Source organism: Eptatretus burgeri, chromosome 15 (assembly GCF_056783735.1).
Source record: "Eptatretus burgeri isolate ZD-2024b chromosome 15, Ebu_testis_v1, whole genome shotgun sequence".
Taxonomy (NCBI): Eukaryota; Metazoa; Chordata; class Myxini; order Myxiniformes; family Myxinidae; genus Eptatretus; species Eptatretus burgeri.
In genome coordinates this window covers 57,708,717-57,720,814 of record NC_140975.1, presented here as the reverse complement: position 1 = coordinate 57,720,814, position 12,098 = coordinate 57,708,717, and the positions used below count along the sequence as shown (strand labels likewise).

General features: G+C 44.5%; 2 protein-coding genes across 9 annotated transcripts in view; both read left to right on the top strand.

The window, feature by feature from the left end:
- LOC147012259 (MAP/microtubule affinity-regulating kinase 3-like) overlaps nt 1–9,198 on the top strand; it is a 185,236-nt gene extending 176,038 nt beyond the window's left edge. For all 5 annotated transcript variants that reach the window (XM_085856141.1, XM_085856139.1, XM_085856143.1 and 2 more), the window contains one exon: nt 7,611–9,198. In XM_085856141.1, the coding sequence (XP_085712267.1) occupies nt 7,611–8,034 (424 nt within the window). In that variant the 3' untranslated portion in view covers nt 8,035–9,198. The remainder of the gene's footprint in view (nt 1–7,610) is intronic.
- A 2,091-nt stretch (nt 9,199–11,289) lies between these two features.
- LOC147012258 (inositol-trisphosphate 3-kinase B-like) overlaps nt 11,290–12,098 on the top strand; it is an 85,520-nt gene continuing 84,711 nt past the window's right edge. For 2 of the 4 annotated variants that reach the window (XR_015051531.1, XM_085856145.1), the window contains exon 1: nt 11,290–11,913. Coding sequence is in view for 2 of the 4 variants with exons in the window: in XM_085856145.1 (XP_085712271.1) it covers nt 11,581–11,913 (333 nt within the window). In the remaining 2 variants the exon portion in view is untranslated. The remainder of the gene's footprint in view (nt 11,914–12,098) is intronic. The other 2 variants (XM_085856147.1, XM_085856144.1) reach the window with 2 other exon arrangements.

Below are 12,098 nucleotides of genomic sequence, written 5' to 3'. Positions count from 1 at the left end.
GCGAGCGTCAGTTGCGGCTGTATGGACATGTGGCTCGTTTTCCTGACGCTGATCCTGCTCACCAGATTCTCTCAGCGGGGGAGTCTTGTGAGTGGAGCAGGCCAGTGGGCCGACCACGTTCCTCGTGGTTGCAGCAGGTTGACCAGCATCTCAAGGAGATGGGGATGGGCCTGGCATCTGCCTGGGGGATGGCCAGACGGAGCCCCTGGAGTACCGGCGGAAAGTGGACGCAGCGACGAGCTGTTCTGGCACATGCTCCCATACCTGACCTATTACTTTTAAGGTTAACTTAGGTCAAAAGGTCAAATAGGCCATAAGGTCAACCCAAAATAGGCCAAATTTTTATGTTTCAAAAATTGTCAATTTTCATCCGATTGACTTGAAATTTGAATATAATTTGCACATCAGGTCGCTGAATTTAACCACCTATTGATTTTGAGATTAAAAGGCCAATTTGGGCCAAATTTTCTAAAATCGTCAATTTTTATCTGATTGACTTGAAATTTGAAGAGCATTTTCATGTAAAGTCATTGAATTCCCATTCCATTAATTTTAATGTCAATAGGTCAACACAGGCCTGATTTCTAAGATTGATAGATAGGTCCAAAAACTAAATATATCACTATATCTCAAAAGGTTGTGGACAAGTTATGACAAAACAAGGTGGATGAGTTGAATAGGTGACGAGAACAAGCAGATTGGATTTTGGTTCGGATCCAGCCCATCAGTGGGATACAAAATGTGAACTGTTCCACCTGGCTCTACCGAGTATCATTCTACTTTGTGCTGTTTTGCCAAGTTGTCACTCTATGAGTTATTATTCATTTGTTTGTCTGCACAGAACTTTCGTGTTTTTCTCCACAACCACTTGACAGATTTAGACCATAGGTGCGACGACTCGTGTGGAATGTTTTGATGATAATGATGACGTCATAGTTCACGTTGTATGGCAGCCATGTTGGAAAAACTTTGGACCTCTGTATCTCTGAAACCACACCATGTAAAAAATTGAAACTCGGCACACGGCAAGTACTCCTCATGGGGAATAAGTGCGATGTTTTGATCATGTCATAGGTTCCTTCGTAATGATGTCATAATTGCATATGTAGAACGCTACATCTGTTCAGTGTGAAAATTTTTGAGGGTCATCTAGGGATTAAATGGTCCACAGAAATTTTATTATTGATGTCATCAGTCACATGATTCGGCAGCCATATTGTTTGTTTTTGTTTTTTAAAAACCTTCAAAAATCTTCTCTGAAATGGCTGAACAGATCGAGGCAAAACTTTACACATATGACCGCCGGTCATCACTTCCGGATCCAGATCTTCCCCAGGTGTCCGATCAAAGCGGGATGTCTTGGTGTCCGGCCATCACTTTCAGCAATTAAGTCTCATTAATTATGTAACACCAGTACACAAACGCCGCACAAAATGCACCACGCAGAAGTGTTGGCGAGGGTCTGCAATCTTTGATTGCTCTTTTTCTTGTTTGGTTTGTTTCTTTGTTTATTTTTCTGTGAAGGAGCAAGGATCATGGAAGAGCAAGGTATAATTGGCAGTGGGATAATCATCACGTGAATGAATAAAGAGGAAAAGAGAGGAGGACAGGAAACACTGAAATCAGGAAGTGAAATTATTAGGTTAGGAAGGGGTAATGGGGGTAATAAAGGTCATGGTACAGACTTGGAGATGAGATGAGAAGAGTTGGTGGTGCACTCCTTGCTTTTGAAGCCCTGAAGGGAAGAGTGAGAGAGAACAGCCTCTGGAAGGTGATGTTGACTGTGGGAGCAAGGAATAAAAGAGCTAAAGTGTGCAGTCGGCCTGCATTTTGGAAGTTTAACCAGGAGGGAGTTATTGGAAGAACACGTATATCCTGAAGTAGATTTGGAGGGTCAGAGGACAGAGAGCAGAGGTAGCAATGTTGGAGAATTGATGGTAAAGACAGAGGCTGCTGACCTGCTTACGAAGAGAGCAAGAGATCATGTTTTGGCTTCATCACAGGAGATTCCAATAATTATTGCCACTGAAGGTGGAAGGAGGTTATGTTTTCACCCCTGTCTGTCTGTTGGATTCGCTATATATGCTAGATATCCCTTATTGTCCGGTTTTCCGTCTGTCTGTCTGTGTGTATGTGTGTCTGCAACGCGAGGCTCCACAGCACGAACCAGCGAACCGATTTCGATGAAACTTTGCCAACAGGTACCATATGGCCTGGGAATGTGCGCGTTTGAATTTCGTTGCCGAGCAACCACCCGTTGCTGTGCAGCGGCCGAAAAACCGCGTACAGTATTTTCAATACTTGTCCTTCAGTTTTGAATGTAGAGAAACGAGACTTGGGAATTAAACACTTCGAGATATTTTGAAAATTTTACTCGAGCCGATTTTTTATTGAGGTTTTATTTTTCAAATGGTAGTTCTTCAAAAATCGGGTGTCTATTTACTGTCATTTTTTATGAGGAGCTTAGGAAAGTGGGCGGAGCTTAGGCAAAGTGGGAGTGGTGTAGGAAAGTGGGCGTGGCTTATGAAAAATATTGTGTGGCTCAGGAGGTGTGATCAAACAAGAGCATTGAGAGAAGTTTATCGGGTTTTCCGTGTGTGTGTGTGTGTGCGCGTGTGCGCGTGTGCGCGCGTGCGCGCGTGCGCGCGTGCGTGCGTGCGTGTGTGCGTGTGTGCGCGTGTGCGCGTGTGTGCGCGTGTGCGCGCGTGCGCGCGTGCGCGCGTGCGTGCGTGCGTGCGTGTGTGCGTGTGTGCGTGTGTGCGTGTGTGCGTGTGTGCGTGTGTGTGTGTGTGTGTGTGTGTGTGTGTCTGCCTGCCTGCCTGCAACGCGAGGCTCCACAGCACAAACCAGCAAACCGATTATTTTTCAAATGGTAGTCCTTTAAAAATAGGGTGTCTATTTAACGTCATTTTTTATGAGGAGTGCCAGTTGGCAAAATATGCAATAGGAAAAATCTTGCCAGGCAGAGGAACAATTGTATGTGAACCAATATGTCTTGGCAATGAATCTTCGTCGGTGGATCGGTCAGAATGAAAAGCATCGTATCCAGTGCTTCGATCCTAGCGAATCCCTCGTCGCCGACCGGCTTGTTTGTTTGTCTGTCTGCCTGTGTGCAGGATATCTCAAAAAGTTGTGGATGGATCCAGATGAAATTTGGTGGGCAGGTTTGGTGTGTGACAAGGACGAACTGATTAGATTTTGGTGACGATCCAGATCCGGATACTACTATAATTTTTTTCAGTGGTATTTTTATTTATTATCTTGCCAAAACGAAGTTTTTGCAAGATATGTTTGTCAGCTTATGTATTTTTTTATTTTTTATTTTTAATTTTTTTTGTCTGTAATCACGTATAAAAAATTCTGCAGAGCACAGTTATCATGGAAATTTTTGTAACTTCGCATATCAGAGGCCTATTGAGGTCCCTTTCAGCGCATAAAATTTTAAAGGTCAAGGTCAAAGGTCAAAGGTCAAGGTCACTTTGTCGCAAATTAGGGGAGTCGACGAAACCCTTATTTTTTGAGTAATTTTGATCGGATCGTCTTCAAACTTCATGGGAATATAGTTCATGGTCTGGCGCTCAGATAATTAATTTTTGGTGGCGATTGGCCTTGACGTTCATGGTTAGCGCCTCAGGTCAAACATATTTGACCCCAAGGTCAAATTTTCAAGTTTTAGGAACCATATCGTGTAGTACCTCAAATTGAACACCTCGATGAGTGCTTTCTAGATATGTCAAGCTTGAGACATTATGACGTCATTTGGTGACGTTATGAGGCAAACGCATATTTTTCATGGTTACTTTGTAAAACGATTCTCATCGGAATCTCTCGTAGGCAGATATTCCTCAAGGAGTCGCTCCTGGGGGATAGCAGCTCTGTTCACCTCAGTGTGACCTTAAAGAAGTCACATGTGGTCACCTTTTGGCAAGATACGGGTCACCCTGCGGGTGACATTGGTTTTTTATATATTGTTTTTCTTCACCATTGAGAGATGGGGCCAAAAATGATATAAACCACGATATCTCAAAAAATTGTATACGAATTCGGATGAAACTTGGTGGACATGTTGGGTGTTTGACAAGGGAAGAATTGATTCAATTTTGGTGAAGATCCGCATCCGGATCTGATCAATTTTTTTGTGATTCTTCACCATTGAGTGATGGCACCCGAAATGATATATAGCACGATATCTCAAAAATGTATTTGGCCCTATATATTCCCGTGGATCTAGCAATGCATGGCGGAGGTATGCGTTCCACCGAGTGCTCTTCTAGTTTTCTTCTGCTTTTGCTTGAACCTCTACTTCTCTTTTGCTTCTGCTGCTTATGCTTCTAATTATGTTGTTTATGCTTATTATTATTCTTATGCTTCTTCCTCTTAAATATGATTATTATTATGATGATTTTGATTCGCTGAAATTATCTGCCGGAGTTTTATTTTTACTTTTATTTTATTTGTTTTTTCTGCAACAGCCATACATACGTCTTATATGCTGGATGTTCATACTGCACTCGCTCTCCTCCATTATTTCCATTCCTTTAAGTTGTGCCATTTCAATATTGTTATTCTGCTTGCTTGCCTGGCCCTCATAAAACAAATTTGATTTCAGCCTTGGAATCTTTGAGCGATGGACAGTTTGACTGAACACAATGTCACTTGATATCGTAATCATTTAAATGATGCACCCTTCGGTGTTTGCATTGCTTTTGCCCATTATGTGACAGATATGCATATCGTTTCCAGGAGTCTGACAATTGTGAGGCCCAAAGCCACTTTTTGTATCCCATCACACATGTTAATCCAAGCATCTATTGCCGCTCTCTTCAATTCGTGTTCAAGATGTGGAGGAAGTTGTCGACTACTTATCTTTAAACAATGGGATCTGTTGAAATGTTGTTTCCTCCATTCATTTTGAACAGGCTTGTAAAGTAATTACCCTGTGCACGCAAAGCGAAAAGTGGGGTTAAGCGATCGGTTCACTTTGCTTTGTCTGTCCGTCTGTCTGCAAGTGTCAGTTTACGATCGAGGAAATGCTTCATTTCAGTTGAATGTTTTTATTTTGACCACGAATCACAACATGAATTGGAAAACGAACCTGCAGTTTGGCAGTACTTTGTCTCTGAATTTGTCCTGATTGTGCTTGTGCAGAGAGGCATGAGATAAAAAATAACATTTACTCTGCCTGCCTGGCAGTCAAACAAAATTGAAAATCATTCCAAACAGGAAAATGTCCTATTTTTAAGGACATCATCAAGGAGACAACCAACAGGCACGAATAACTAATGTAACTAACATGTTAAATCAGGTAGTGTAAAAGACACTGCAGCAACAGCGGTAAACTTCTTGTATTTCTTTTTCTACAACCTTTCAAATCTTTATTTTTGGTTAAATTGAATGATATACTTGAACAATGTAGAACACAAATCACATTTTTGGCACTGTCAAAACCTTTCGTTAAGCAGTACTTGGAAAAGCTATGACGGCATTTCGTCATCGCGACCAATCAAATTTGCCACTCTTAGTCCTCTGCCCATGTCTTAATTTCTCAAGACTGCATGGGGTAAGGTGTTCTATGAAATCTGGAGTTTTATTGTTTTTTTTTAAATCGCTGATGTAACTTTGGTGGGGGGGGGGTGGGGGGGGGACAGCATGGTATATAATTTGTCGTGAAAAAAGGGTAGATCTTTCAACTTCCGTTTTGCTTTGTAAGAGTGCACCATGATAGACCATTGATTATGTCCACCAAGGTCCAATTAGTTAAATGATTGTTTTGTTCTCTGAAATTCATACGAGTCTTCTTGCCTTTCCCCATTTGGCATGTTTGTCATTCTTCGGACTGACGTAAATTTTGAAAAAAAAAATCCTTCTGCCAAATTTCCATGCGTTCAAATGACTTTTGTCGCCATGACGGGTCTTTAAGAAAAGATGTCGGGCTGTGTTAAAGACTAGATTTCAGATGGAGCTGTTGAAACGTGGAGCAGAAATAACCTCATCTCTTAATCTTGAAATGGAAAACATTTATCTCGTGAATGAGGTTCATATGCTCCATACTGCAACAACTTTTCTGATTTGAAGACTACTTCGTTTTATGCCGCAAGTTTGAGCAAATTCAAGTTTTTAGCAAAACATATATATTTTTTTCTTTTCTTTTTTTTTTTCTTTGCATTTATCCTTGCTCGTATTTCTGCATTCTTATTGGATTAGTAGTACAAGTACATCAATTGTGGTTCCTCCAAGAATTTGGCATGCTGTCAAACCATTCAAACATTCCATTCACTGCCATCTGCACCAAGGAATCTTGGAAATCTACCCAGCTTGCCTTGCAGCAACAGTGACATTCTATTCTGCCAGGCATTCCTCGAGAACCTTTGGTGCACAGTCGGGTGCTTCGATCTCGCAACGTGGAAATTAGATTTGCGACTAAGCTGTGAGGCATTCTCACAAAAAAAATTAAAACGCTGAGTGCAAGTTCTGTCCAATGATTTTAAATGTTCAACTACAGCGAAGTCTATGGCGTGCCATTGCAATTCACCATGCTCCCACGTAACGTGAAATTGAACGATGGCAAAAAGCTCCACCAGGAATGACCCAACATAAAATTTTGAGTTAAAATTTTTTGACCCCGTGACACTACCTATGTCCCCTCCCTTTGGGGACATCAACCAGGGATCAAATCCCCCCCAAAAAAAGTTACATATTTAATGCTCGTCTCAACGTTGATTGCATGTAACACGTTTCACTTAAAATGTGCCCGTAATGGCATTTTTCGGGAAATGACCTTTTGACCCGCGTGGCAGGGTCAAAAATGTCACTACTCTTGCACCTTCTTTCCATGTGATGATCATGACCACCAATTTTGGTGAATTTCTGCCCAACCATTTAGGAGATAGTATGACGGACAGACGGGGCCAATTACATTATCTCATTATTTTGTCAAAAAGTGTGGGGCTCAATATGAGCAGCAAAATTTAAGTAATAATACAGTTTTAAGCTCTATGTATAATATCATCAACCATCAACGACTTTTCTTACTACTCGACTCCCTCACACCCCTCTCACCCCCACTCCCAAACACATGTGAAACATGCCAACCCTCCAACCATGTAACAGATGACCAATAATTTGAGAAATGATTAATCAAAATATAATCTAGACAACCCTTACAGATGAATGCAACATTCAGGGATAAAGGTTATGTGAGAAATGTAAAGAGCGAGCATTCAAGTTTAGCTTGCACCGTAGGATTAAAGATAGCATAATCAACATGATTTTGTCCATTTAAAGGTGAACCTCTGATGATGAGAAAAGTCAAATCTAACATGGCATAAATTAAGTTGTGATCAAAGAATGATATTGCTCGAAATAATACTCGTTTGATTGCATTTGATGAGGGTGGAAGAGTGAAAGGCAGAACAGATATGTAAGAGGATTTCAACATATTTTCACAGGTTAATTGGATCCATGAACTGCACCTTCATCCTTGGTTGCTCTCACAGGCTAGGGAAGGATTGTCATTAAAATGTACAAATATGACATTTCTTGCATTACCTTGCAATTTATACTTTGTGCTATCCACCTCCTGCCCTCCCCTTTCTTAATGTGTGCTTCAGCCGTGCAACGGGCGTGGAGACCACTGAGGAGGGAGGAGGTGGTGGTGGTGGTGGTGGTGGCGGAAGCACCAGTGGCGGCAGCGGTAGTAGCAGGAACGAGGCAAAGCCGCGTTCTTTGCGTTTCACGTGGAACATGAAAACGACCAGTGCCCTTGAGCCTGCAGCCATCTTGCGAGAGCTGCAACGCGTGCTTACGGTCAACGGCTGCAGTTTTGAGCAGCGTGAGCCCTTCTTGCTGCTCTGTCGACACGTCCAGGGCCAGGGTCAAGGGCAGGTTCAAGCAGAGGGTTCGGTGCAGTGGGAAATGGAAGTGTGCAAGTTACCGCGCCTCTCTCTCAACGGCGTTCGTTTCAAGCGCATTGCCGGCTCTTCTATAGCATTCAAGGCGGTTGCTACTCGGATCACAAGCCAGTTGCAGCTCTAGCTTTTGAAGCGCTGCCCACCTGCAGAAAGGCTTCCATCATGAGGTTGAGTTATCAGGGATGGCGTGGGGGGGGGGGAGGGGAGGGGAAACCGGCATTAAAAAAAAAAGTCAACTAGTTTGAATCGAACTTCACTTGTGCCATCCTCAGGCTGTGCTTCCTTGCCTTTCCTTGTGCAGGGGGATTAGTCCGAGGCCTTTGTACGCAGTGCCGGTTTCAGGAGTTGGACAGATGAGGGAGCATAACAGTTCCATTCAAAATTATCATCCCTTCCTTGAAAACCATTGTCTGGCCTGTTATTCAGGCGACTGTAGATGTTCCGAGAAAAAAAAGGCGATCGTTTTGTACACGCCTGCACCCAAAATTAAAATGGCCAACAGTATTGTCTTTTCATACTGATAGAATCTATTCTGTAACATAACGAGTGCGACTTGTATAGAAAGATGATCGTGCGCACAAATGTGTTTTCGTTTTCCCGTCAGTGCAGTGTCGGGCTGTTGGAATCCTATATCTATTTTTATAGTGGAGGAAAGTTCTGAACGGTGCCCGTCGGTCGGAAGACGTGCTCTGTAAATAGGATTGGGAAAGAAAGAGTGCCGCTTGCCTGGCGTGGCTATCCTTTTTCGTTTGTTTAATTATTTTTTATTTTTTATTCTGATAATCTGTGCATGCTCCACTAAACGCTGGTTGTGCCCAGTTTGTGCATCCATCTCTCGACTTTTGACGGTTTTGTATAAGCCAGTGTGGACAACCCCTGTTTTGTACATTCGCTTGGAATTAAACTGGAGTGTTTTAATTTCGTGCAGTAATCCGTGAGCCGGCTGGTTTTACCTTCGTCGTTTTAAAGTGGTTTATTTTTTGAGGAGTATTTGATACGCTCAATATTTTTTTTCTTTTCCCCCTGAGTTGCCGTCGAGTAGATCTCTCTTTTAAAAATAAATAAATATTTTCTTTCTGCACGTCGGAGCACGGCCTGGCTTCGCCTTTCCCACTTACCTGCCACGAGCAATAATGCGACGCACTGGAGAGACCGTACAGAACTCTACTTTTGATCTCTTCCTCTTCCTTTTTAATTTTGAGACCGCACGCGGCACTTTGTCGTGCATTGTAACTGCGTTCATGCTGGACTCTGCACGCCCAATAAAACTGCCTACTTTGCTCAGTTACATGACTCGTGTGGGTTTTCTTTTCGAACCTCTTCACATGTTAAATTGAAGAACGTCCAAGCAGTCGATTTTAAAGCGTGTGCTCATCCTTGCTGCTGGTTGCATCTTGGACCACCACCACCTGTGTTTTAGCAAATATCTTTCTCCTCACTTAAAGGAAAAGCCAGGTGTTAGCTTGACGGTGAAGGTGGCTGGCTTAAGAACACCGGGTGGGTTTACTCGGCCTGTCATCCCATCTGAGGTCGGCAAAATGAGTACCGGCTTACTGGGAAGAACGAGCCATCCGAGTATCCTGCGTTGGAGTGGCGACCCATCCAGGATTGTGCCTCCTCGCAAAGGAGAAACTCCCTCGGCAGCTCTATGCATCTGAAGACGTAAAACCTAATCTCCCAATTCTCTAGTGTGAACACCGAATCCCACAAAACAAACAAACAAGCAACGGTCGGTCACGAGATCTGCCCAAAGACTGAGGTGGATTACGCTGCAATGCAGCTTGTAAAGCCACAAAATACAATGGATGGTCTGTCATTGCCTTCACAGTGGAATCGGAATTTGAACCTTCAATCGCCGGGTTACCATGTGGACGCTCGGACAGTTGAGCCAACTTGTCACCTTGTGTGTGAGTGCCCTGGCCATACTCCAAATCCTTGCCTCCTGGTCATTGGTTGACCAGAACTCATGTGGCAATTGCTTGTGTGTGGCACATGGTTCCTCTTTCCATCACAGTGTGGGAGTTTGCTCGTTTGTGTTGTGTAGCCATATTACCTGCAGAGGGGTGGGGTAAGGGGTGGTACATGCTCCAGGTCGATGATTGCAAAGTTGCCGGTCATGTGTTCGAGGATGTGCTCATTGTCCCCCTCTCCTGAGCGAGCTTCACTGAACGTATGAAGAATGTAATGTTCTTTGGCCTATGACGCTGTTGTGCAACCTACCCTTTTGAGGGCTGTTGTAAGTGTCAGGATGCGCTTTGTGCAGTGTGTGCATCACTGGACGTTTGTTTCCTTTAATTGTTATTCTCATAACTTGCCAGATGATTGTGGACCACGCATACGAGAGTGGCAGACAGACACCTGTTGGCTAGGACCTGTGTGGAGGTGTGCAGTGTGGTTGGTGGGCGATGGGGGAAGCCGTAATAATGGAGGGGGATCTGTATTCTACTTCTTCTGTGGCTGGCGTCATTTCTGGGGGTGCAGTCGTGCCACTGAGGCAGCGTCCCATTTGAGCCAGTGCGCAAATTTGAAATTCGTTCAGGGTGCCGGCGATAGCTCGCCGACTCTTCACGGAGGACACCGTGGGATCTTTAATGTCCACCAACAAATTCCGGTGCATGGTGATGTCCAGTTTCACGTCCATCGGAGGGACGACACACACATTGGTGAAACACTGCGATGAGCGTTTATAGCTCGATGGGATTCGAACCCAGACTAGACAGCTTATTGGAGTCGGGTGTGTGAACCTCTCGGGCTCGGCTATCCTGTGAGCCCATGGAATTTGCTGGCGGAGGTAGTTAATGCCGACATCAAACATTTGCAATTAAGGGATATCTATTTAATACGTATGCAAATTTGAGGGAATTCTCGACCTCCAGCCTTCTTCTGCCAGGCAATCATCCTCTTCGTATTATTATCAGTGAAATTTGCCTCATCCCCACCGCACCTCACGTGAGCAGTTGAAAGATGGCCCCTTCTTTTAAAAGTCCAAACGTGTCGTGAAACGATCTTTTACCAATTGGTCTCATTTTGATCGCACAGCGATGAGATCCGAGCTATCGCAGATATCCTGGAGAGAGAGAGACCCACCGTGGGGGGTTCTCGTTTTTCGCGGGTAAATATTTCCGTTTTCCCGTTTGGTCTCCAGTGCACGTGTAAATATAAACTCGTAACAAAACATTCAATCAAGCTGTATATATGTATATATATATATGTATATGTATATGTGTATAACTCCGTTTTATTTATTCATTCATTTATTGGTCTATCAATTTATTCCTATGACGTCAGTTGTTGGTTCTACTTTTAAAAAGTTAAACGATTTGTTTAATTGACTTGATTTGTTGTTTTTCTTTCCAAGGTGTGGTCGATATCCCTCTCAACCCCCTCCTCTCTCAACCCCTCCCCTCGCAAGGGATCTTCGCACAGTCCAAGCTCCGCCCACAGAGGGAACCCCCGCGTTCAGGAAGACCCGGGGGGCGGACGTACGCTGAAGGAGGGTGTGAACCAAATGGTAACGGAGGCACGGCATTTGAAGGGACGCCACGAGCACTGAAGCCACAAAGACTTCCAGGGAGGCTCCGACGTCGTCATCGGTGTTCGCAGCACGGGCTTCGATCTGCAATCGATGGCGCCGAACCTCCTTTAAGGAGGTCCTGACGTTAGACGGACGATGCTGCATTCAGATCCCGCTTCTCCTTCTCCTTCCGCCCCTCTGTCTCGCTGGGCCGCGAGTCCCGGTGGTCTGGACACGTCACGGCGACCGGGACACCCTGCGGAGCCCACGGCGACTCGGTTCCAACGGACCCGGCAGCGCACCGACGGAACTGAGATTCCAGGTTCGCCGTGCGAGGTTCGGAGTGCTGGAGGGGACTTCGTGGCCAAGGACGCGGACGTGCCGGGAGAGGATGTCCCCCGCGATGCTGCGGAGGATTCGGAAGGTGGGGGGACCAGGAACGACGTCGTCAGCCGGCGGCAGGTGGACGAGGAGAGCGGGAGACGGACGGTAAGAACACAACGTCCCGATCCAGTTAGCTCGTGTACCTCTGACGTCATGAGCGATTCGAGTTTGCGTTTGTCGATTCAAGCAACTTAATTCGTGTGTTTGTGTGTGTACAGGATGCCAAATGTATCGTCTTGTTCTCAAAACGCGACGAAAGGTGTAAAACTTTATATTCCAATGCTCTTATC